General features: G+C 37.2%; 1 protein-coding gene across 1 annotated transcript in view; it reads right to left on the reverse strand.

Annotated features, from left to right (window-relative positions):
- Window positions 1-5,399: 5,399 nt before the first annotated feature.
- The window catches only part of BRAF (B-Raf proto-oncogene, serine/threonine kinase), a 146,625-nt gene continuing 124,156 nt past the window's right edge, over window positions 5,400-27,868 (reverse strand). Inside the window, 4 exon segments of the mRNA XM_023758887.1 lie at window positions 5,400-8,219; window positions 14,979-15,132; window positions 19,391-19,525; window positions 26,852-26,983. Of these exon segments, the coding sequence (XP_023614655.1) occupies window positions 8,197-8,219; window positions 14,979-15,132; window positions 19,391-19,525; window positions 26,852-26,983 (444 nt within the window). The 3' untranslated portion in view covers window positions 5,400-8,196.

A 27,868-nucleotide genomic window follows, 5' to 3' on the forward strand; every position in this document is an offset into this window, starting at 1 on the left:
TTATTTAGAAAATGCATTTCTAAGATGTTTATATTTACAGAGTTACATTTTTCAGATGATAAAACTGCAATTCAGAGAAAATACTTCAAGTCTGGGCAGCATTCTATGATTAGAGGGGCATGAAGACCAGAAACCAGATTCCTCAACTTACTAGTATGTGCCATCTGGAAGACTCTTCTGTTCCTTCATATTGTTCTCAAACATTCTGTTTCCAGATGAAGTTGATGACGTTTCAAAATTGTTCACTTCTGGAAACTTTGCTCAGTACTTTGACATAGTTTGAAGATACTTGAAGTATCTTTCAAACTCCAGGCATTGAAATCAAATGCACAAAATCAACTCAGGTAGCCAGCATAAAAAGAAGTATAAAAACCATTGTGGGTGTACTTTCAAATTTAGATATGTTTGCACATGTGTACATTCTGTGTGTCAAAAAAAGTTTGAAACTCATGAACACAGACAATAGTGTGGTGAAGGCCCGAGGGAGCAGAGAGGGGGCAATGGGGGGAAAAAGAGGACAACTGTAAACAATAAAGATAAATTTTTTTAAAAGTTTGAAAACTTCAGACTCCTTCAACGACTGAATTATAGCATGTATTTCAACTGAGCCCTTGGAGGAGAAATCAGGTTGCAGAATTGAAGTACTTGTTGGTCATCACTATAACAGTGTAGCCAGCACGATGTAGCAGGCATCCATCTTGACAGTTTAAAACTATCCTAAGTATAACTTCTACCCACCAAGCAGTAATCAACATTGTATGTGTGAAACAAAATGTACACTTCTCAGGCCCTCCATTGCCTGGAAGAACTGACTGTCAAAATCCTGACTACTTCTGTTATTGAATGTGATAATGCTAGAAAAATAATGTTGATAAAGAATTCTCCATGCAGTCAATCTTTATTATAGCAGTATTCGCATATTCACATCAAGTACATAGAACTTTTTTTGCCTTTTATATAATACAGAGTTTTTAAATAACTTTACACAGAAATAAATTTCTTCAATCTGAGTTTCAGCTATCTTTATTTAATTCTTCATGCTTTCTATCCAAACTGAACAATATTTTCCATTGTACAAATTTACATGAGAAAAATTCCAAAGTACAAATGAAGGGACCTGAGCAGGAAAGAGAACCAAAGTATCAAGAAGTGGGGTTGGGGAAGAATTGGAAAAAAAAAAAAGATTCAAGCACTGAGGACTAAGGGGCAAGAGGGAGACGACATCCATTTGACTGAAAATAAATGTATTTTTTTATGAATTGAAAAATAAGTTTTAAAAATAGTTACTCCATAATTTTTGCAAAGCAGGTATAGAGAGGTCTGTGGACAATTAAAAAGTCCCCATCTTTCCAGACTCCATGAGAACCTTCTCAGTGTTTGGAACTGAAGTGCACTAAACCTGAACCTTTGGCAGCGAGAGAGGAATGTGTATGAGAACTGCCACACGGTTTGGAGTAGTAAACCTGGAGCCATTTCCTCGGTTAAAACATGAAGGATTTGCCTTTCTTCTCCTGTATAGAAGAATTGTCCTCAAACCAAGAAGGTAAATGAAAAGGGGGGTGATGTCCTTTTTCTTGGTCTAAACTAAAGAGCAATCATAAGTACTGTATAGAATCAAAGGAACATGTTGGTAAATGGTCAAATTCAACCCCCTGACCAGTTGTATGCTCCTATTTTAGAAGCAGAAATTGCTGAGTGAGGAAAGGTTCAGTGTGTACAACCAACAAAAGATCACCACACAAACAGATCACTGTCATAGTCCTTCCAATCGGGTGACATCACGAAGGCCAAACAGACTAGTGTGTAGCATGGCCAAAGGAAACAGGACCCAACAAATGCATTTTCAAATGGAGGGAAAAGGGCACAGCATAACACAACCCCCCCGTATGTAAACTAATGTAACATGAAGATACACAAACATAAAGGTTAGCCACTTATGTTGGTAATTAATGTGAATAAAAAGGCATTATGTTTTCATAGCTGGTTTTAATCAGCTATGTCCGGAACACACACAAATGTATAAGGAAGGAATGATTTAAAACAAAACCGTTCACAGCTTAGAAAAGCACACTTATTGCACTCTTACATTTTATTTCAGATAATTATGGTTTATTTCCCACCCTCACATCAATTTTTCCCTACCCTCAGAGTTACTCCCACACCCTCCCCTGTCCTATTTGGTCCATTTTCTCTTATTTGTGCCTAGTCTGTGAGCTTTGTTGCTTATGCTAGTTTGAAGTTTCCTCCGATGTATCTCCTACTCCACCAAAGCACACCCGGGTTAAAAAAGCTTAATACACAAATGCAACACAGTAATTTTCAAAAGAAAACCAGTACTAAGCAACTTACTCATAATCCCCATCTGCACCTCTGTAACCAGAACCCTTCCTCTGCCACATCTCCTAAGTGAAACCCATGCCCGGTTCCCAGACAGATACTGTGCTGAGAACCAGCCACTTGTGGGTGCTGGACAACCCACCCAGCCTGCCAGGAGATGCGGATGGTTTGCACAAATCCTTTTTCACTTTTTTATACTTAACAGGAATAAATATATTTCAGTTCTTTGTTCTTAAAGAGTATATCAATCTTTAGAATTCTTTCAAAAAATGCATCACAAAATAACAGATACACTGGCTGTGTACTCATGCACAACTGGTAATACCATTGTAATTAGTCAAAACAGCTAAATAAAATTAAACATTTTAATAAAACTGACTTAATAACTAATAAGACTAAATCAACAGTTGAAGTTGTGATGCTAAAAGGTCTACTTAAACATTTTTTGAGGTGGGGACTAACTGTCCCTATGCATTTTAAAATAAAGCCCTGTGACCTTAATTTAAGAATTTAGGAATTAAGTTTTTGTCCTTTTCTATCTTAAAAATACCCAACAGAAACTGTTAACTACCCATTCTACAACTGAGAAAAATTAGGACTGAATTTCAATGTAAATATCTTTGCCAAACAGAAGTAAAAATAAGTTATCTGAAAACAAAACAAAGTTTAGCTTACTGCCTAGTGTACTGATATCACAAAAATCTTACCAGCGTTTTCGATTTTACCAGAGCTAGCAACATGGACCATGAATACACTGGCCACGTCATTCTCCGGTGGCCAATATACACATCAGGCAGCGATGCTACCGTACTCTTCGGGTGCTCAGTGACCTGTGGGTGTAGTAACACCCCTCAGTGAACACCTTGAGAACGCGCTGTGACAGTACACTGCCTTTCTTGGGGCGGTGAGGAATGAAGATACAAGAAGCATACCACGGAGTGTGTCCAGTGCACAGTAACTATTCCAATGCTTCCTCATGAAGGAGGCCCCGACACCTCACAGCACCCCCAACAGGATTAGCAGCACAGTCCTGCTTAATTTGCCAACCAGTCCTGGAAGGCAACTGTAATGTTTCAAACTCTGAAAAATCCATGTCTAGGTTGGCAGCAGTACTCTGGAGACTGATAAAATCTAATTCTGCCCCATATTTTAATTTCTTTCCCCCTTCTAAGTTAACACACTCAACTGCTGCCCAGCATACAGTACTTCAACCTTGAACTACACAATTTCTTAAAATGTCTGTCAAATATTTCTGTTATATAAAAATTCCATGCTTTGAGAACCTATGGGAGTAGAAAAAGTTTCTCTAGAAATGTCACTGAACTATAATTTCAACCTATTTGCTCTATATGATAAATATATCTGACTATACTAGGGGTTATGTGCTTTAAAAAAATAATTTTGTTCACTGAAAATTTACCTGTGTTTTCATTTTTTAAATGTGATTTGGCTATAAACTCTTTAGTGCATTTATCTTTGCAGTCTAAATTGCACTCTAAAAAATATTAACACAGCTGAGTTAGACCAGAGTGGCTGCTCTCTTCACAAATCACTGATTTCTGCTAAAATTTTAGCTTTTTTTTTTATTGCATCATGAAGGCACAGTAAGATCATTTGGCAAATTGTCAAGGTATTTTTCTACAGCCTCACCTACACCATTTCAATGTCTGATCTATAAGCTATTTCGTGTTCACACTCAGTAAACCCTCCATGTCTGGCTATGTGTGTATTTTTAAATAGCCTAATAGTTGGAATCTGCTGGTCTCCAGGTGCTGCTATTCTAGCACTAACAATGCCAACTTGGACAAAGAAGAGAATCTTGCAAAATGGGTAATCACTTTCTCCCCCCTTAGCTGGGCAGTCGGTCGGAGTATCTGCACATGTGACAAGGCTGTGGCTAACTCATTATGAAGGTGCACTGTCCTGCCAAGCCCACTGACAATTAAAATTATATCATTGTTAGTGAAGTGATACCGTAACTATTTAATTTCATGCAACTGACTTAAGGTTGATATTCTGAAACGTACCCCTAAACAGGTTCTGGCACCATTTGCAACAACATTCAGACACTCTGCTACATTTTTCAGTATTACTGCCTAAATGTATAATGCCCTTCAGGACAAAATGAGAGCGTTCAAATACAAGCACACATAAAAGTTAAAATCCTAAATCATCTTCATGTTCTAGAGCTCCTGACTTCATATTTTAAATAAATATTCATTACCTCATTCTGAGGAGGTAGTTTTTTGAAGAGGTCACCTGAACTCTGTAGTATGTTTCAAACTAAAGCTAGATGAGGTTTGCCCGAGGCAGAGGGTGAATGTACGGGGGGGGCGGTGAGGCTGAGGAGGGGTGTGCAGCAGTGCCAACGTTGCCTGATGAACAAGTGATAACATTATGTGATTAAGAGCTGTGACCATATCCCATGAGAATCTAGGAAATATTTAGTTTCAGGTGGACAGTGGTGAAGTCCTGAATTATCTCTTTATAACTAATCTCTTTCTTCTCCAACACCAACATGAATATAACACATATACTTCATATATGTGATTTTATCTTCGACGATGTCCCAGTACATCCTATAGATCTCACATACAATCAGGGACTGCACGTCCAGGAACCAGATTTTGACAGCTAGACAGAGCCTTCTTTTAAGGTGCACACAAGTACAAAGAATCACACTGGATTTTTCTATTCACAAATCCCTTTTATAAACTACTTTTTGGTCAATATTATTTCAGTGGCAAAAATCTACACCCTAGACCAGTGATGGCGAACCTTTTGAGCTTGGTGTGCCAGCATTTCGAAAAACCCTAACTTAACTCTGGTGCCGTGTCACATATAGAAATTTTTTGATATTTGCAACCATAGTAAAACAAAGACTTATATTTTTGATAGTTATTTTATATATTTAAATGCCATTTAACAAAGAAAAATCAACCAAAAAAATGAGTTCGCGTGTCACCTCTGACACGCGTGTCATAGGTTCGCCATCACTGCCCTAGACTGTAGTTTAATGATAAAGTCCATCAGCTAGGAAAAAACAAAACAATACAATTCCATCAGGATTAAAACAATCTTTTATGGTTACTCTCAAATTTTTCAGGCTTCACCTCTCCTTACCCAAAATAAAAGGCCCCACGGAAGGCACTGCAGCCACTTTACGGAAAAGACAGATAGTTACCGCCTTGGGAAATAATCAGTGAAGCAGCCACATGTTATCCATTCAATTACTCATAAAGTGCTTTGCACGTCAAGGAGTTCTTCCTTGTATTTCTTAGGAGCTCAGCAAGTCTATCTGTAGTTAACCATCGGACAGTAAAGAAAGTGAAACTCAGAGGGAAACCCCTTTTTCATGTCAATTGTAAACTAGAGAAAAAACAACTTGATGGAAAAAAGGAAAAGGGAAATTTTCAAATTTTATTTTGTAAGGGCTCTATAAAAATTTCTCAATAATACCACGAGTCTGGCTTCTGGGCACAGATTTGAGATAGAGTCTGTTTCTCCTTTTCAAATGAGATAGCTACCTTTTCTAAAAAGAAAGAGAAGAAAAAAGTGTATCACCTTGAACAGTGTTTGGAAAACCCCAATGCCAAGCTTCTTCCAGAACTAGGTCCTGTGCTGCTCCAGCCATCCAGACAGTCCCGCACCTGAGCCTCTAGCAGCTCTACCTGCTCAGCAGACATGCCTATAGTTTAAGACCAGCTCTCTGCAATCTTGGTACAGGGAACACAAGCATGTTTAAAAGCATCCATGGCAGCATATTTAGAAAAAAAAAAAAATAGACAATGCTTTTAAAAGAGGCAGCATTATACATACAAGATGCTCTTCAAATGAGCATGAACCATTTTACATCTTTGTAATTTCTGAATTTTGTTAAGATACTGCTCTGCTCATGTAAGACTTAAGAACACACTGCTTTTCAAATTCACTAATAGCTTCAGTATACTGTCCATTCTACTGGGACAACCTTTTACACGTCCGTGGAATTTTCCTGTGAATACAGGTATTTTAGCAAAAATCTAATGGCAGTGAGTGTTAATAGGCTGAAAGATAGCAGGGTGAGTTACAATTTGAAATTTTAAAATAACAATTTCTAATTCCCTGCTTTATTTTATAGTCCTATCCAATTTCTCTCAGATCCTTGGCTACCTAGTTTGGTTGGGCTAAGTACATTTGATTTGATTTACATTCCCAAATCCAGTAAGAGATTCTAGATCCATGATAAGGGAGGTATTTGCCATTAATATGTCCAGAGTCACTTTCTTTGCTACTACCGTGACTTACACCACTCTTTAGTAAATGCCAAAGGAAGCTATGGCTAGGTTATATTTTCCGTTTATATAAAGATAAGGAATGAGGTTCTTAATATCACAGCAGCTCTTTCTGTAAAAACAATTAACGTTAGGCTTCACACATACTCTCTCAGTCCCAATACACCTAAAATTGCTCTATTATCTGCTTGGGGAACTCAGCTGCCAAATTACCCAACCTTTTGAAGACCAGGCTTGGGAAAAAAGGAAAAAGAAGAATGAATGGAGACACCACCATTTTTATTTTAGGTTGTATATTCTAGGTAAGAGAAAATGAGGATGTAGTGTAAGAGTAAACTGGAAGAAACAATGAGATATTAGCAAAGATGTTAGTGTGGATCCAGCAAGTACCATTAATTTAAAAATTATAAATATCTGTCATATGCTAAGACTCCCCATGTTTAGGTAGAGGAAGGATAATGATTTTTCTTTAAAAGTTGTTTATATAACAAAAATACAATTTTTCAGGATATATAATTCTAATGGGAAGTGTTGTTTTATTCCAATTCAATTAAATCTGAAAATTATTTTAATAAAAATATAATAGAAGAAACTCAGAAATTAAAACTTGTACCTTACATTTAAATTACATAAATGTCTCACATTCAAAACTGTTATCAAGCAGTTCTGTAGGCTTTTAACTAAATACCACCATGGCATTTTTGTGCCTTGGGCAAAGTAGCCACATAAGTACTTGGTGACTGGAAGAGCTTAGGAGGAAGATTTTCCTGAGAACTTGCTATATTGTGGAGGGAAAAAACCCCAGACACCTCTCTTCATTGCTGGACCCAATGAACAAAGAAGGCAATGTGTGCCAGCACTTTCCAGCCTGCGTGGGTAGGCAGACACCCTCAGTGAGCAAGGAAACAGAAGGCCAGAAACCCAGGAGGTCAGGAAAAAGATGCAGCATTCCCTTTTCCTCTGCACCAAAACGTAGCTCTGTCTCCCTCTCATCCTCCACTTAAATAAAATAGCTTCATTTTGATAAAAATGAGTCAAGGACTGAACGTGCACCACACAGGTAGGGCATGCTGCATTTTTGTTCCATCCCTCAGAAATTAACCAGTGGTGGCTAGGGGAAAGAGCTCCACAACAGACTCCCAGAACAGGAAAGAGAACGATGCTTGGTGATTGCAACTGCCCCATCAGATGATCAGCCACACATTGATCTGGTGGTTAGAAGGGCACAGTCGACCGGCAGACTCCAGAGCCAATCTCCCAAGCTGTAGCAGCAGTGTCTTTCCATCATGCCTGACCATCAAAAGGCCAGAACTCAGGGTCTCTCGTCTTCCTGGGACTGGGCAGACTTGTATGCACGTGGTGTTTGTGTTGAAGAAGAAACACTGGCAGCAGAGAATTCTGGTTCCTAAAACATTCTTCCCTCTTTTCTTGGATGGGAATTTCCATTCTGTTCCACATCAGCTTATGAATTGAAAATTTCATTTCTTTAAAAAAGGATCTGAGGAACAGAACTGTGTTTGATGTTAACAAACTGTACGAACACAAGACTTAAGAAATAAGAGTAGATGCTGCCATGATGGTGTGGCTACTTGAAGGCTGCAAATTCTCCTGTAGAGGGAGGACAAGAGCTAATTTTAAAACAGTTACCTTAATTAACCTAGGTTTCTTAATTAACCTAGACACAGAGAAAAGCCTCACTGAAACCTCAATGAAAGGTGACTAGCTGTCTATTACAAATCTAGCAACATCATCATTAATTTAAAAAGCAAAAATGGTTGAAACCCATGAAAGAAGACAACTTGCATAGTACATAGACTATGGTTCAATTACATCAATTAATCAGTTAACTGCCATGCGTCCAAAACGGAAACCATTCCACACACCACAATAATTTGAATTAAAAAAATCAATTTGCAATGAATATTCTAAAAATAAGTGTATTACAATTCGGGTGTTCTTGAATATTTTCAGCTGAAAATTCTCATGAAAAATAATTTTTAAAGTTGGTCAGGGCTGCTACTTAGGGAAAACATTTTTTTTATAGACGCACGTGGCCTGTGGGGAAGGTCCGCCACTTGCTTCTATTGACGCTTATGGTGTACAATGGGTTAAATATCATGTCTGCAGATAATTTCCTAGTTGGATTTTACATGCTATGGTTCTAATCAAGCTGAAAACAGTTCCAATGAACAATATATCTCAGAAATGGATTGTAAAATAGTAGGGTTGGTTTGCCCCTAAATTATCAACTCATTTCCATTATAATGCCACTATTAGAAAGGAAGAAGCAAAAATTATCCTCATTTGCAAAAGATAAAATTAAGAGGTCAAATGATTTGTCCACATTACATATCTGACAGCAGGAAAGAAAGCCCGACCCTCATCTTCTAGTTCATTTCACCTTTTAAACTACCAATAAATTACACATAGGCACATGTCACTGGACATCATTCTCAGCATAAGAATTCTTGAAACCACGATGTCTGTTTGAGGTACGACACTCCTTTAGCTTACTAAATTTGGGGGCTTCATAGAAGGGCCATTATTCACCTACCACTTTGTTCACAGCTTCTACTTATAAGTAGAGGTTGGTTCCTCTTATTATATACACTACTAGAGGCCTTTTGCACAAAATTCGTGTACTGGGGGGTGGGGGGGGCGTCCCTCAGCCTGGCCTGCACTCTTGCACAATCCGGTAGCCCTCGGGGGGATGTTCGACTGACAGTTCCCATGGGGAGTGGGCCTAAGCTGGCAGTCAGACATCCTTAGTGCTTCCCAGGAGGCAGGAGAGGCCCCCGCCACTGCCTCTGTACTCATCAGCCATGAGCCAGGCTTCTGGCTGAGCAGCACTCCCCCTGCGGGAGCACACTGACCACAAGGGGGCAGCTCCTGTGTTGAGAGTCTGCCCCGGTGGTCAGTGCACATCATAGCGAGTAGTTGAGCTGCCTTAGTATGTCATTAGCATATTACACTTTGATTGAACGGCCAACTGGATGACCAGACAGCATACTAGGCTTTTATTATATAGGATAGTTAATTTCTGGGGGTTGGTTAATAACTGAGAACTATCAGAATTTAGTCAGCCTTAACATCATTTTTCAGTAATAGCAGCTTCTGAGGAGGATTCACTTATATACTATAAGTGAATAGTGTATTCACTTATATGAATACACTGTTTAATCCAAAAGTAACCTACTCATTTTCTGATTGCTATTAGATTCTGCTTACTAGAGAATACTGGCATATTCCAACAACCAACAGATTGCCAATGGCTGACTGAACCCTGAGATTGTATGTTGTTAATATTAGCAATTAGTTGAGTGCCTGTTATATATCAGTGAGGTCACTGAATACCTTATATATGTTTGCATCTGATCCTCCTAATAACTCTACAAGGCAGGTGCTATTACTTCTCTTCATTTTACAAAGGAACAAGCTGCGGTTTACAGTGATTAAGTAACTTGCCCAGGATCTCACAGCTAGAAAATGGCAGAGTTGGAATGCAAAGCCAGGTGCTGACTCCAAAGTCCAGGGTCTTAACAATTAACAAGCCCCTAAACAATTTTCAATAATTAATAATTTGTTTTCCCATTTTGAATACAGTTACTAACTGGGCTGCAGACAGTGATACTATTTCTTTCCATCTAAAGATTTATTTTAACAAACAATCAGCCAAGGTACTGTGAGTCAAAAGATCAAGGAAGAGTAAAAGAATTATTACTTCATAGTTAAATTTAAAAGGAATAGAAAGTTAGGCACTGATTAAAAAAATAGCCAAAGTACTAAGACCTTGGAGAGTAAAACATTTAGAGCATAACCATAGGAGGATATTATGTTAATAGAGACTCAAGAAATATATAAACATTCTCATTATGGTTTGAGTACCTTATAGTTTTAAGATTGCTTTTTTTTCCAGTATTTTAACACATTTCTTAAAAGCAATTTTCAACATTCTTATGAGTAGTCACTGTAGGAAGCCAATGTAAAAACAAGATTTACTTAACAGAAAATCTTCATAAAAATGCTAGAATTAATCTATTAAGTGAGAATATCAGAAAATGACAACTTTATGCCAAATCCTAGATATTATATTAAAATATAACCTGGAAAAAATCTTCAATGTTTCTTATTCATTATTATAATCAGACACTCCATTTTGTTGAATAGTGTTCTACTCCATAAACTTGAACATTAGCCTTAAAAATAAAAATATCCAAAACACCCCAAACGTACAAACTCTTACCAACATAGTGGAAATAGAATAGCAGTAAGACGACCACTACTGATCATCCCAACCGAGTCACTGCTTTTAATGGAATGTAATTCTTTTCATGCTCGGGCTTCAGCTCGAGAAAAAGATAAGCACAAAAAGAACTTCGAGTTTAGGGATCAATAAACTCTTTCTATATATGTCCCTGAAATCACGGAGAAATTTAAGAAAAAGATGAGGGTAACAGGTGATGGATCTGTTTTGGGAAAAAAAAAATCTTTTCTTACTTAGTCTTTCCTGCATTACCTGGCAATCTCTATTATTATCCCATCTCATGACTTATTTTATTTGAAATAAGAATACACTCTGCTTGTCTGAAGTTATTTGAAGTGAAATATCCAGATACTCTGATTAAAAAAAAAATCTCAGTATATTATTAACTGAAAAATCAATCAGAGGCCAAAATAAAGCTTAAAACAAACAAACACCTCCTTTCTGGATGAGAAGCAGCTAAGCTCTATTTTCCATTCAACTTTATTAGGGATAGGGCAGAGAACAATTGGGAAGACCCTGTGATTTTAGACACTTCAAATATCATGGTTTATTTGAAAACTAAGAATTTTATTAACTAGTTTTAAGCTATTATTAAATCACTACATTTTATTCCAGAATTGAATGCATTTTTCAGTGGCTGTTATACATATAGTTTTATAAAAATTCCCCTTAAAGAGAAAATATGCTATGAAGCCCTAACCGGTTTGGCTCAGTGGATAGAGCGTCAGCCTGCGGACTGAAAAGTCCCAGGTTCGATTCCGGCCAAGGGCATGTACCTTGGTTGCGGGCACATCCCCAGTAGGAGGTGTGCAAGAGGCAGCTGATCGATGTTTCTCTCTCATCGATGTTTCTAACTCTCTATCCTCTCTCCCTTCCTCTCTGTAAAAAATCAATAAAATATATAAAAATAAAATAAGAATCTAAAATTTAAAAAAAAGAAAATATGCTATGAAAAACCTAATAATGTTATTTTGTACACAAATCAATCACTGCTTCAGATAGAGGGGGGCAGTCATTATCACCAGAATAAGCCCCACTCTTTCTTTGTGGTGACCTTTCAAGGCAGTTTCAAAAAAATGAGGAACATTCTGGCATAGAGACACTGAAGTGCCATAGAAATGCTCAATAATTCTCAATTAAATAAGCCTATGATTGGCGAAATGCTTTAGTCATGAAGTACCCATATTCATAATACTGTATTTAAAAAAAAGAAAGGCAGATCATTTCCTTAAATTGAGAGTGGCCACCTTGAGAGAAAGGCCACGTAAGCTGGTGTGTTAAATAGTTACTATTTAGAGAGGATGATTTTAGCTACTGACTTGGTATTTAAATGGCTAGTACCATATTGTAATATCAGAAAATAAAACTGAAACAGTTGATTAGATGCTATGATACCTAAACTACTTAAAATCAAGAAGACAAATCTCATTCCTCATCATTGACTAGTAAAACTTCTAAAATGTGAAACAAATTTTATGAAAAGGCTGCCTCCTGAAGAAGGAAACCAACGTTAATGAAAACATCTGAGGTCCTGGATTTTAGGGAAGAAGTCAGTTACAAGAGAATGAATGTCCTTTTGTTGTGATTAACTAGTTAAAGTGATTACCTTTACACAGGGTCAGGAAAATAATGTTTTTCTTTATTTGGAGACTATATCTAAAAACTTAGTATAAAACAAACAACAACAGAAATGTAAACTACCATATATCATTCTAATGCTTCCTATTTTTCCAGATCCATGTTATCTAAACATCTCACCTGCTATTTTTAATGTTCTTCCACTAACCTTCCCAGTGGGCCCCATTTGGAAAGAAGAGAGTTACTATGAGACCCTTTGAAGGCATGTTTCAATGTTTACGGGATAGCAGTTCTAGGAGCTTAGCATTGAATGCCCTCTGGCAAAGGAGACTGACAAAGGAGGAAAGGAGAGAATGCAGATGGTGGGGACTGTTCAGGTGGTTAATGTTAAGAGGAAAGAAGAGAGTGTACAAGGAAAGAAAGATAAAAGTGAAGCAAGTGCACTGGAGGATTACAGAAACAGCTCTATCAATAAAAAGACCCTTTGACTTTTGTGCCTCAAAATGCCCAAGTCTTTGAGCATTCCATACAGCAAGTCAACTTTGTTAAAACTGTTAGCTACTTGCTTGCTATTCCATTTGTGAATAAAACCCCACTTAATAGTTACTAATAACCGTATTTTTAGTGTCACTAGGACTTAGAAATCATGCACTTTGATGTTTTCCAACATGTTACATTATCCTGTCTTTCTTATTCTTTAAAATATGAGAAACTTCTTTTTCACTACTCTTGCCTAAACTAAAAACTGTGAATCAATTTCTAAAAACATGAATGACATTACTTATCTGAAGCTACCCAAATGAGGAGCAAAAGGTATGCCATACTTATCACTGAGTGGTTTTCCTGGATGAAATCTAACTTATGCAAATACAAAAAGTATTTGAAAAAGTTCTGGTACTTAAAAACTATGTTATTATTAATGTCTTTCCAATTTTCTTTACTGGCTTCAAAGAAGGATAGCATTTAGGCAGATGTTGTCTGTGTGCCTGAATAACTTTGAACTGTCAGCTATATTTAAAAATCAGTCCCTAGCCGGTTTGGCTCAGTGGATAGAGTGTCAGCCTTCAGACTGAAGGGTCCCAGGTTCGATTCCAGCCAAGGGCACATACCTGGGTTGTGGGCTCGATCCCCAGTGCAGGGCGTGCAGGAGGCAGCCGATCAATGATTCTCTCTCATCACTGATGTTTCTATCTCTCTCTCTGAAATCAATAAAGAAATATATTTCAAAAAATATTTTAAAAAAATAAAAAAATAAAAATCAGTACAAATTCTATTTGAATAAAGATGTATTGAAGAGGCTGGCGTTGGTCCCTAGGCTGACTCTGAAGCAGAGATGTCAATTTCTTTGGTAAGAGGACAGCAATGCTGCTTCCCAGTAAGATTATGGTTCACGGTGAGAATATACTGACTGCCACATTACAGTCATTGTCTACACAAGACAGTGCAAGCATGAGAAAGCGCTAACAACTACTTTGTACCATGGAACACACACAAAAAGAATGGCATTCTTTCATAATAAGTAGAATTGCTGGGCAAAGAATATAAGGAGCGCAAGAAGTTTATGAGACCCATGGATATGGTGACTGCTAAAACAGGCACCACAAGAAGTAAGATAATTTAAAGTAGCAATTAAAAAAAAAAATTCATTACCAGGTGTTTGGCAAACAAAGATATCTAAAAGAAAAACAAACCTAAGAGTTTTCACAGGATTCTGTGAAGCTTTTGGGGGGAGGAGGAGGCAGTGCATTTGTAAGGAAATTAGGCTTCTATGTAAGATATCCTTAATATATAAAGAAATATCTATAGAGAACTCCAACTTATAACATTTCCCCACTAAAGATGCAAAGTTAAACCATGTTACTCATGTTAAGCATGCCACTCCTAAGCAACAGCTATAGTTACCTGCACCCATAATTTATAAAAAGAAATTTGATTTAGTATATTGCTTTAAGGGAATAAAGGACATTCACACTTTCCAAATTGTAAGAAAAAGAAATAGTTACAGGAAAAAATATTAAGAATAAAAACAAACATTAATTTTTAGTGACTTCCTGAATGCGATCTGTCTGGTCTGCCTAACTTGACATAGGCTAACCTACCGTCAACCTCCCACCTGCACACACGTGCACAGGAGTGCTGTTGTTCTTGGGAAACCCTAACAGATGGGCAGTAGCTAATGACAAAAGGTGCATGGGAAAAGTTTAATTGAAGTTTAATAATTAGAATAACCAAGTAAACAAAACAAACTTGGAATAGGAAATAAAACATCTGGAAAAGGCTTTGCACATTTTTAGCAATGTCTGCATTTTAAATCCTTGCAAATTGAAAACCCAATACTAAGTGTGAATTTTAGATGGGGAAAAAATTACATCCAGTTTTTAAACACGTAAGTGTTCTTTGGCTTACCTTAAAAAAATTGTATTCAATTTAACAAATATATAAGCACACATATGTTCATTTTCCTTTGTGCCTACCCTCCTACACCCTCTCACACATTAATTTGTTTCAGTGGACAGGAAACGCACCATATCCCCCTGCCTGGATGGGTGTTTTTGGAGAAGCACAAGCATATAGACTAAAATCCTCTGTTTGGAAGCCAGCCCGATTCAAGGAGGGTTCTGATGCACTGCGGTGAATTTTTGGCAATGAGCGGGCCAACAGCTCAATAGAGGCGAGAATCTAAAAAAAAAAAAAAGAAAGAAAGAAAGAAAGAGGAATGAAAATCGAGGTGGTATTAATCTTCAAGACCCTCATCATACTTTACAGGAAAGCATCTAAAATCTAACATAGACATTCAACATATTTTAAGGTATAAAGAAACAAAAGAAACAAGTTATGACTTTTCAAGGCATACAGTGTGGTAATGTATGTACATAAACATGAGACATACATAAAGGGCTTAGTACAATGCCTGGTATATAATAAGTACAATGCCTGGTATATAATAAGTACTCAATAAAACTTTAGCAGCTATTATTATTACTATTGTTATATTCTGAGCTACCAAAAATCTTAATATATTTTTATTGATTTCAGAGGGGAAGAGAGAGATAGAAACATCAATGATGAGAGAGAATCATTGATCAGCTGCCTCCTCCACACCCCTTACTGGGGATTGAGCCTGCAACCCGGGCATGTGCCCTGACAGGGAATCAAACCTTTAACCTCCTGGTTCAAAGGTTGATGCTCAACCACTGAGCCACACAGACTGGGCCTAACTATTTAAAATTAAACTATAATCTGTATAATAGTTAGCATAAAGGTAAAGAAATAGCATTGTTATAATTTTTTTTTTTTAAATTACAAGCATATCTCCCTGGCTTGTTTGGCTCAGAGGATAGAGCATCGGCATGCAAAGGGCATGCAGGAGGCAGCCAATCAATGATTCTCTCTCATCACTGATGTTTCTATCTTTCTCCCTCTCCATTCTTCTCTGAAATCAATAAAAATATGTAAAAAAATTATAAGCATATCACACAAATAAAAATTCAAATAATATGGAAAAGTATAAATCTTACCTTCCAGGGATAACCACTGTTAAAGAGTCTATACTTTCTTCAGGACCTTTCTTATGCATAAACATGCACATATGTAAACAGAGCCCACCCTCACACTCACAGCATTTAAAGTAGTGTCACACATTTTCCTGTGTTGCTTGTTCCCTTATTGATATGCATGCCATCTGCAGAGCCTACCTTGACCTTTATGTCTTTACTTTTCCCTTTAACACTGCATAAACATTCTTGTACATATCTGAATACTTGTGGAAGCAGGTTCTGTAGTACAGGTTTTTACAAGTGGAATTATCAAAGCAAAGGGTATATGTAATTTAAGCTTATGGATTTTACCAAGTCCTTTCAAAAGTCCTAACCAATTTACATGCACTAACACTGTTAAACTTAAAAGGGAGGCTCTTCCCCCTTCCTAACACTGTGCCCCATGCTGGCTATTGCCAATTAAGGGCAAAAATAAAAAACAGATTTCACTATTGTATTACTCTGCATTTTAATGACTATCACTGAACTCTTATAGTCCTAAGTTCATTTACCATTTGTATTTCTTTTGTGAATTGTCAGTTCATATCCTCTGCTTATTTTCTGTTGATTATCTTTTATTTATTGAATACAGGCCTGTTGCACGAAGAGATTCGTGCAATAGGCCTTCCCTTCCCTTGGCTGTTGGCACTGGTTTGCCTCTGGCACCCGGGACTCAGGCCTTCGCTCTGGCCGGGCTCCGGCTGGAGCTGGCCCCGGAGCAGTCAGGCTTCACTGCTCCGCCCTGGGGCCGTCAGGCTTCGATAAGCTGCTTGGAGCCTGTGTATGCAAATTAACCGCCATCTTTGTTGGGTTAATTTGCATACTCTTCTGATTGGCTGGTTAGTGTAGCAAAGGTACGGTCAATTTACATGTTTGTCTATTATTAGGTAAGATTGAAGGAGCCTTTTGTATACTGTAAATATTTAATCTTTGTTATACATGTTATAATTATTTTTCTCTGTGTTTATCTTTCAATATTATTTTTACTATATAAAAGTTTAAAATCTTTTAATGGAGTCATACCTGCTAATCTCCTTTATAACTTCTGGATTTTGTCTCTTACTTAGGAAAGCCTTTCCTACTACCTCAAGGTTATAAAAATGATTTCATTTTTTATAGTTTTGTTTTTAACATGTAAATCTTTAGCTACTTGAAATTTATGTTTGTGTATAGTGTGAAAAGAGATCCTCTAATGAAAACTAAAAAATAGTACTTAAAAGGGGCTTCAATAATCTGGAAAATTCATGTATGCATTTCATTTTTTGATACCATGAAAAGAATGAAATGTTATTTATATTTAGGAATACAGACATCTTAATACTTTAAATACTTTTTTAAAAAGTGGGCCTAAGTATATAATTTGCATTATGAACGTATATCAACCATGTTAAATAGCAAACTCTAGCACTTGGGATGTGAAAAGAAGATGGTGTGGGGTCCTGCTGACACTGGCCAACAATATGGACTTTACTTTGATATTCTTAAAGCAGTGATTTTCTGGGTAAAAACACACACACACACACACACACAAACAACTCTTCCTCAAAAGAAGAGTAATTTAGAATTCCAATTTTTAAAACATGTGTCTATCCAGCCAACTAGTTAGCATCCCCTCCCTGCTCTGAGACGGCCCCTCAGAGATTTGATAAAACTATAAATTCCATCTTTAATTCTTGAGATGGGGATAAAAGATTCACTCATTCCTGTAACAGTGGCCTTTGTCTAAGAAACTCAGTTAAGGCTGGGTATTCAAAAGCATAAGTTTAAAAAGGACCAACTCGGTAATTATGGTAGCTGAGTAACTGTGGGAATCAGCACTTCTATTTGAAAACTGTATTTTGATTAATTGAGACACATTTATACAGTGTTGCCAGGAACTTCCTAAGCATCATAAAACACTGCCAGTGGGATGCTATGTTACAATATCTACTATAACTAACTTTCTAAGCTTATTCAGGTAATTAGTTCCAGTTTGTGAGGCTTATTGAAAGATCATTAACTTAAGGGCTTTAGCCTTACAGCATAAACAGGTAAAAAGCAATGGAAAATTTCCAAAAATCAGAGAAAGGCAGCCAGTGCTGACAGCTTGCCATTTCCTTTAGCCCCAGGTGGAAATGCCCCTCAAAAAGGCCTAGTACTAAAGGGAAGTTTGGAATCTGTTTATTTTAGCATAAAAAAAATTAAAGTAGCAATTCTCAAAGTGTGGTCTGTGGAAAAACGATTTTCATCATAAACTAAGATATTATTTGCCTGTTACTGTCATTGTTTTATTTATTTATTTTTATTTTTTACTTTTTCAAACATACTTTTCATTGATTTTTTACAGAGAGGAAGGGAGAGGGATAGAGAGCTAGAAACATCGATGAGAGAGAAACATCAATCAGCTGCCTCCTGCACACTCCCCACTGGGGATGTGCCCGCAACCAAGGTACATGCCCCAGACTGGAATCGAACCTGGGACCTTTGAGTCCGCAGACCGACACTCCATCCACTGAGCCAAACCGGTCAGGGCTGTTTTATTTTTTTTTTAATTAATCCTCACCTGAGGATATTTTTCTCATTGATTTTCAGAGAGAGTGGAAGGCAGGAAGGGAGGGGGGGAGGGGAGAAGAAAAGGAGAAAGAGAAAGAGAGAAAGAGAGAGGGGGAGGAGGAAACATCGATGTGAGAGACTCATCAACTGGCCGCCTCCTGTATCCAGGTACATGCCCCTTGACTGGGAATTGAATCCATGACCCTTCGTTGTGCGGGCCGGCGCGCTAACCCCTGAGTGATATCAGCCAGGCACTGTCATTATTTTACCCATGGTAAGAGGAGTTTTCAGAGGCTACATGATATAAGATATTGCATCATAATGAATGCAAACCAGAAAATCCAGCTGTCTTTTTTTTTTTTTTTTTTCAGATTTGCAAAAAATGTAAAACAATGTTACTCATTTTTTTTTTTTTTTTTGGTTTGGGAAAACATAATTACTTTTCATAAAAACATTATTTAGTCTGTAACAGTTTTTATTATGTTTAAATAAATTTGTAAGTATTTTAAAAACTTAGTTGAAAACATAGTTTTAAATTCTAAAATTGTAATTACTATATAGAAAAGCTCTTTGGGGGGGGGGGGGTCTTTAATAATTTTAAAGTGTGTAAAAGGGTTGTGAGACCAAAACATTTGAGAATGGTTAGACAAAAATCAAGTCTTTCTGAATAGTGTGACTAGGTTCCCAAGTTTTTAGGTGTGCCGCTGTTCAACCTTTATGAAATCATCTCTGTGTTTACTTATTTGGAGTCTGCACATAATCACATGGAATCCAAACCCATGAAATACAAACTATGTGCTGTAAAAAGTGCTTAAAAAATCTGCATTTGAATATTAGCATATTCTTTTAGGTAACAAAGTTTTTCTTACTTGGGGAAAGAGTGGTCTCTCATCTCTTTTCTTTTTTAGGCATTCTGCCATTAATCTCTTCATGGCTTTTGGACAGTTACTTCGTACCTTACTGAGATCTGGAGATAGATATCCTCGTCCCACCATAAAAATTATCTGGGAAGAAAAAATAGGCAAATCATAAAACTTGTAATTAGTTAAAAAAGGCATAAAGATTGAAAATTCAACAAGCTATGCACTTAAGACGTGTACTTTTCTGTATGCACATTACACTTCAATAAAAAATTTAATCAAATAATGCTAATACTCTGATGCCTACATATAACTGGGAGCCAATACTTCATGGGCTGCAAACTGAAATCTTCATGACTCCTAGACTACTGTTAAGATCCGCTAATTGCTCCCACGCTCCAGTTGCCTTATCCAATCTATTTTCCACTGGTAGATCATCATTCTAAAACACAGACCAGATTGTGCCTCTTTTCTACTTAAATAATTTACTGGGCATCATACTAAGCCCTTTATATACATGTACCAGGAACCAACAAAGTTAACTTTTTAGTTTTTACATCAGCATGTTAAACTCTTTTGGTGAGGAAACTCTAATGGGGCATTTATAGTTATATAAATCTGAGAATCAGAGACTTCTCCAGAAAGAACTAAAGTTCTGTTTAAAAAGTAAAAAGATTTGTCTTCTCTGGGTGCAGAGATTTGTAATTTTTCTAATTTCTTAATTTTCAGCTCTTTTGAAGGTGAACAGAGACAGATGTTAGGAGTCTTGTGACTTAGGGAGGAAAAGGGGTTTTACTCTTAGAGGAACTGGTCCAATAGGGGCAGACTAGAGGCTGAGGTAGAGAGCGCTTTGTTATAGGGCAGAGCTGATAATTTTAAGAAAGTCAAGTTTGATATCCTACTTTATGTTATTTCCCGTTTGGTGATGTAATAACCCTTGTTAACTATAAGCTGATTTGGCTAAGCACCACTAAAATGAAAGTATAAAGCTTATTCTTCTCCCACTTTACAAGTTACCTTTTACCAGTACGGAATTTCACTACGTGCACAGTGCTCCAGGGTGTAAAACTGCTGGGGTACCAAAGGGACACTTCCAAATACAGTGGGGCCTTGACTTACGAGTTTAATTCCTTCCAAGACCGAACTCATTAAGGAGCTCGTTAACTCAAATTACTCTATCAACTCAATGCAAAAAATCGGCCAAGAGACAGCTGGTATCTCAAAAAACTCGTTAGTCGGGACACTCGTAAGTCAAGGCCCCACTGTACTGGTGTCTAACTGTGCTCCAATGAATGGGTAAACATTCCCTTTACAAGGCAGTTGGTTTGCAATTCTTCGCTTTCAGTAAAATTAATTAAATTGTCAGCTGATTATTAAAATAACTATTAATGACAAGTTATTATGTAATTTTTGGTATGTTCAAGAAATGAATTCAAATAACTGAGTGGTATGGTGTATGGTAAAGAATAATCTTGCCCACGTAGAGGGCTGGCCTTTGCCTTTGGCTCCTGGGAGGTAATCCCTAGCCTCTTGTGCCTGATAAGAGTGTCTGTTTACCTGGGGCCCTGGGAGATGTCAGATAGTCTATGCTATGAATGTGATTCACAGAGGGGGCTTAGACTCATGTGGTATCAACTTGCCCTCTGAAAGCTATGGTCGGCCACAGCAGTGGTCAAGCATATCTACGTGACTAAGCCCTAGTAACAACTCTGAATCCCAAGGCTCGAGTGAGTTTCTCTGGTTGGCAATATTTCATGTGTGTTGTCACACATTGCTGCCAGGAGTAGTGTTGTCCACAATCCCATTGGGAGAGGACAACTGGAACCTCCACACGTGGAATTCTCCTAATGCTGCCCTATGTGCACTTTCCCTGGATGGATTTTTTTTTTTAAATATATTTTATTGATTTTTTACAGAGAGGAAGGGAGAGAGATAGAGAGTTAGAAACATTGATGAGAGAGAAACATCGATCAGCTGCCTCCTGCACATCTCCTACTGGGGATGTGCGCGCAACCCAGATACATGCCCTTGACCGGAATCGAACCTGGGACCCTTCAGTCCGCAGGCCGACGCTCTATCCACTGAGCCAAACCGGTTTCGGCTCCCTGGATGGATTTTAATTTGTTTCCTTTTCTTGCAATAAACTACCTGTGACAATTAACAACTTTCAGTGAGTTCTGTGAGACTTAATGAATTACTGAACCTGAAAGTGGTCTTGGGGACCACTGAACTCTGCATACATTATAATGAAACTCCTGATTTTCTTAGCTTCTTACTTATTTGAACAATATTTCTCAGTGCTTATTTCTTTAAAAATAAAACAAGTAAAAGGACTGATGCTAAGTCCAGCTCATTCTAGCAAAAGTCATATTTATCCACAGATACATAAATTTTAAAAAGCCTCATGTTGTTCATTAAGATACACATTTCCAATAAAATTTTACCTTCAATGTTTCTTAAATAATAAAAACGTATTTTCATCACTTATACATTAATAGTTATTAATAATGGAATAAGTCACAATTAAAAAATATTCAGAGCTGATAAAAATCATAGGAATATTTTTTAAATTCTAAATTTAAACAGTAATACAAGTAGTTCAAAGAGGAAAAAAAAGCCATGTAAAACTTCCAAAAATTAATGCAGAGTTTTTGTATTTTTTTAAACAAGTGATGGTAGGCATCAAATCAGCATGGCTTTTAGATTTTATTGGGCACTTTTAAAAGAAGGCTATAATGGCTTTCTTTTGAAATGTTAATATAATACACTGGCAATTACCTTCTTTGCAATTATTTAAACTTAAGAGAGAGTCTTTCTTGGATGTAATTCATGGATAGAAGATTCAAGTGGCACATACACTACTAAATCAGTGGCTTGGTTTGAAATCCTGGGACTGGTTATTTTCATTCTCAATCCACACTCAGCACTCCTGGCATCTCCACCTCTTCATTCACTCCTCTGTATACATCTGTTTATTGTCAGTATCACCCACCTGCACTGCCTCAACAGAACTGTAAACTCCACTGAGTGCTCAGCCTGTGTTTTATTCATCTCTGTATCCCTCTATATCCCAGTGCTTTGCATATAGTATCAAAAAAATTTTTATTGAAATAATTTTTGTGTTGATAAGACAATGGTACTTATTTCCCGTCTCTTGAGATCTTGCGCTTAGTACCTAGCCACCATGCTATGAGAATGTCCAAGTTTCCCATTAAAAAATCCTTACATAAAGACCCAGGTGGAGAATAACTGAGAACGCTGGCTGGGCTTCCACCTGACAGCTAGTGCCCCCTTGTCAGGTTTGTGAATGAGCCACTTTGGAAGCAGATTCTTTCTCATTGAATCTACCCCAGATAATACCATGTGAAACAGATAAACCTTCCTCACTGAGAGCAGCCCAAATTGCAGATGCATTAAGTTGCTTAAGCCACTATGTTTTGGGTGCTTTGTTATACAGCAATAATAACTGGAATTCACTGAAATAACAGATAAATGTAATGTTATTTTCTTCTAAGATGACATGGCACTTCTGCTCCAAGAAGAGAAAGCCCTGAAGGTAGACAGTTAATATATCTAGCTAAAGAGCACATTATACTAGTAAATCTCAACTTAGTAGAGAAGCTGTACTGAAAGAGGGAAGGATACAGTAATAAGAGAACAAACTGGAATCATACAGAGAAAAAAATGACAAAGTAATTTCTCAGATTTCAGCACTAGGGTAACTAAAGTAAAAGGTATGCTACTCTGCAAAGTAACATAGGGCTGGTCATCCCTTAAGGAGCTAAGAGACCTGTTTAAGGAAAGATCCTGATTTTTATTACTGGAAGGAATTCTTTAGTCAAATTTCTTATTTTTATAATTGGAAAACAAACAAACAAACAGATCTACACACAAAACATACACCTAGAGAGGTAATGTGACCAGGTTATGCATGTTGTGAATCCAGGGTCTGCTACTTTACCAGAGTCCTGCCTTGAATTTACTGCCATTAAAACTGCCACCTCTGACTATAGGGGTGAGAGCATGGGGGAATGGTTTCTGTTATATAGTAATGAAGCAACTTTCTCATCTTCCATGAAAAAGAACAATATTACTAGATTATCAAGCAAAAGTCAATCTGAGAGCCATGGAGATCAAAGTGTAAGAGAAGGAAAGAAAATCAATCAAAGGGATGGTGTGAGCAATGACTGTGGTTACACTTCATTGAGGATGACTAGAGAGTTAGCAACTCAGAGGGAGTTTCACAGAAAAGTGCCATTGGAAGAAAGCAGACTAGATGATAATGAAGAATGGTAATGGGAAGAATATATCACTCCTTTTTTTTCTTTTAACAGTTTTTGCATTTTTATTTTATTTTATTGGTTTTATAGAGAGAGGGAGAGGGAAAGAGGGAGAGAGAAACATCGTTTGGTCGCCTCCCTTATGCACCGCAACCAGGGATTGAACCACAACCTGGGTATGTGCCCTGAATTGAACCCGAAACCCTTCAGTGGATGGGACAATGCTTCAATCAACTGAGCCACACCGGCCAGGGTAGTATATGGTTCTTTTACCTCCATTTTCTTTATCAAATACTTAACCTGGTTTTAGACTGGCAAATTCCACAAGCCTCTAACTCAGCGGTTCTCAACCTGTGGGTCGCGACCCCTTTGGCGGTCGAACGACCCTTTCACAGGGGTCGCCTAAGACCATCCTGCATATCAGATATTTACATTACAATGCATAACAGTAGCAAAATTACAGTTATGAAGTAGCAACGAAAATAATTTTATGGTTGGGTCACAATATGAGGAACTGTATTTAAAGGGCCAGAAGGTTGAGAACCACTGCTCTAACTGTACTACCAGAAAGAGCTAACTAGTAAAGGCCTTACCCTTCTGTTGGTCACTCACTTATTTCTCTCAGGAAAGGAAGCCCTTGCCACATCACTTATTATACTCCCATGGAGGGCAAAGTGCATAAAATGCCAAGAACCCTGGGATGCTTTCATCCAGATTTTGGAGATAATAATACTTGTTTCCATAATATAATTTTATTGTTTTATTAAAATAAGTATATACACTGGCAAATGGATGTCATCTAAGTTCACAAATTTTTATTATTTGTAGTTATCTATGGTAAATCAACAAAAACTAAACTATAATTCCCACGTGATTCCTTTAGAGAAATACTTTGCATAGGAAAAGTGAACATGGCACAGGGATTATGCTATGTGGCTGAGGAAATGAGACTGTAAAAGGCAGAGCTCACAAAGCTTGCTAATTAGAGACTACAATCTTGCTACTCAGATTGCCATCATCATGTCTCAGGGATCTAGAATCTGTCACGAGTACAGTAAGTAATATGTTTCAGTTATATCCTTCAGCTAGTATTTTGGTCCATCCTGAATTTAAGTTTCATGCAGGCTTAAAATATCAGATCATCAGAAGCTAGGCCATAGATTTTTCTTAATACTCAAAGCTAAGTTTCAACATTCTAAAGATATGAAATAGTTAAAAAGACCAAACAGAAACTAAAAAATTAGTTTTGTGTTGACTTGGGTAGAAATATAGTCATTAAAAAAAATTTCAAAATATAGAATTAAGACTGCTATTGGGTAAGGGCCACACGGTAATTCAATGAGCACATACCAAGTACATGATAACTTAGATTACTTTTATGACATCACATTGATAGTGGAAGTTCTTAGTGAGAGAGCTACTCAGAGCTATCACCAAAAAAATTAGTTGAGCTCTTGACTAAAACACACACTATTTAATGAAGTAACACATCTATAATAATAAAAGCGTAATATGCTAATTAGACTTGACGTCCTTCCAGATGACCTTCCGGATGAAGCCGGGGCTGGGAGGGAAGCCTGGGTCCCAGGTGCCTGCCGGCAGCCAGGGAAAGGAAGGCCTACTCTTGCACGCATTTTGTGCATCAGGCCTCTAGTTTATGTATAAAACTATCATTTCACTAGGTTGGGAGGTTATGATGAAACGCATAAAATATCTGCACTTTTTAAAAACTCTTTGGTCTGTATCAGAATTCCCTGGGAAACTTGTTACAAATGCAGGTACTTGGACACCATCCCATTGAATCAGAGTCTGCTCCAGCATCTCCACTTTTTAAAACAAATTACTCAGGTGATTCTGATACAAACCACAGTATAAAGTATAATTATTATTCTTTTTTGTTGTTGTTAATCCCTACCCAAGAATATTTTTCCATTCATTTTTAGGAAGAGTGGAAGAGAGAGGGGAAGACAGAGAGAAACATCGATGTGAGAGAAACACATTGACTGGTTGCCTCCTGCATGAGCCCTGACCAGGGTGCAGGCCAGGGAGGAGCCTGCAACCAAGTTATGTGCCCTCTTAACTGGAATTGAGCCAAACCGGCTAGGGCATGTATGAATATCATTTAATCAGTTTATATGTCAACTATTGTTTTGTAATATATTAACAGTGTGCTGCAATCTATCCCTCTCTCTCTCTCTCCACCCCCCCCTCACACACACACACAAATACACACAAACTTACTTTTAAAATGCTGAGGTATACAAGGTAATTTCAGTAAAGACAATTCCTTTTCTTGGCCAGTGTTAAAAGCCTAGGTAAATTTAATATTACTGGGATAGAAAAGGCAAAGAGTTGCATACGGCTACATTAGTACATTTGGGAAGGTAAGGGACAGAGAACAGGTGCTTAGGAAGAGAGGAAGTAAAAATATTCCCTCTTACTAGAATTCCCATTATAGAAAAATGAAAGCATGATGTCACAGTTCTTCCATTTACCTAGTTTTAAAAATAAACAAAATGGAGAAACCTTAGTAATTTTAAGAATTTGATATAAAGAAGTTCATGGCTGAGTACCTGCTCAGGTAGCAGACTCTGTGATAGAGTGAAATAAAGGTATACAGCCCAGATGTTGTAGTAGCAGAGCTCATGTTCCTAACTGTGCCATGGTCAAGAAACATGAGGTACAGTCATTGTTGTGTTTCTAGTTTCAGAAGATCAGGAATTTCACTCCATTACACTTAATTAAGAGTGAAGCCCAGCTGGTGTGGCTCAGTGGTTGAGCATTGATCCATGAACCAAGAGGTCACGGTTTGATTCCAGGTCAGGACACATGCCCCAGTTGCAGGTTCGATCCCCAGTAGGGGGCGTGCAGGAGGCAGCCAATTGATAATTCTCTCTCATCAATTTTTCTCTCTTTCTCTCTCCCTCTTTCTCTCTCTGAAATCAATAAAAACATATTTTTAAAAAGTCTCTTTCTGTAATGTATTGACTTAAAAAAAAAAAGAATATTTCAAGGGAAGGCCTTACATGCTGCTATTACTATCACAAGTATTCAAAAGGTATCTAAACTGGTGACAAGGACCCAGAGGTCTATCCCTCATATGTATCCAGGACTTAACACTTCTTTTCTACAATGAATTGGAACTTGATGTAAATAGTAAAATAAACCCTAAGAGATGGTAAATATTTACCTGGTCCCTGTTGTTGATGTTTGAATAAGGTAACTGTCCAGTCATCAATTCATACAGAACAATCCCAAATGCATATACATCTGACTGAAAGCTATAAGGGTTTTTGTCTTGCATTCTGATTACTTCTGGTGCCTGTTAGAACATAAAAAGAAAAATATTCTTGTTTATTCTTTACTTCAACTGAATAAAGACTGAAAACCAAACTATTATGAATCCCAGAAAAAATGCTTTTAATCATTAAATAACCCACCGAATATGTAATTAATTCTCTTATTAAAGGTCAAAGAAATATAACTGATTAAGAAAGTAAAAATATACTCTGTAAACTCTAAAAGAGGCAGTGTTAGCTGAGATTCTATCTGTATTACTAATATTTTTATAATTTTAGCAGCTGCCCTCTTTGTACAAAAAATATCATCATTGCTATTTGAATTCTTCCCTTGACTTACCTACCAAGAATCAGTTCCTATTTCCCAATCATGATTCAGCAAATAAATACTATACCTGTGGTTGTAAGATGTTTGGGAGTAGCACAACCACTTTGGCAATTGCCTTAGAATTTAAGTTTTCCCATTGGTACAAATGATTCTCCTCATCTCAGGACACCTTAGACAATAATGGCAAAATTTCAAGACTGATAAACTCAAATCCCTTTCCCGCCTCCAAAAGTGGTATAAACATGCCAAAGATGTCTTATTAACAAAAGCAATAGGCAGCGGGTAGATTTAATAGAAGGTGGTATGAAGAATCTTTTCGCTGCTTGCTTCTTGGGCAAAGATATAGACCAAATCATATTTCCTACATACATTTTTGTACATTTCAGTCACTGTATTCTACAGGTAGATTTCTTATTGGCTACTTACTTGAAATACAACAAATGGTTGGTTAAATATTAGCTTTAAACAATTCTTTCACCTTGAATCTTCTGTATTGTTTCATTTGGAAGGAATCAAAGAAATTGAAGGGTATTAATAAAAACTCTGTGAAAAACCAAGACTAACTGTAAAAAGGCTGAAA

This window comes from Myotis lucifugus, unplaced genomic scaffold (assembly GCF_000147115.1).
Source record: "Myotis lucifugus unplaced genomic scaffold, Myoluc2.0 scaffold_141, whole genome shotgun sequence".
Classification (NCBI taxonomy): Eukaryota; Metazoa; Chordata; class Mammalia; order Chiroptera; family Vespertilionidae; genus Myotis; species Myotis lucifugus.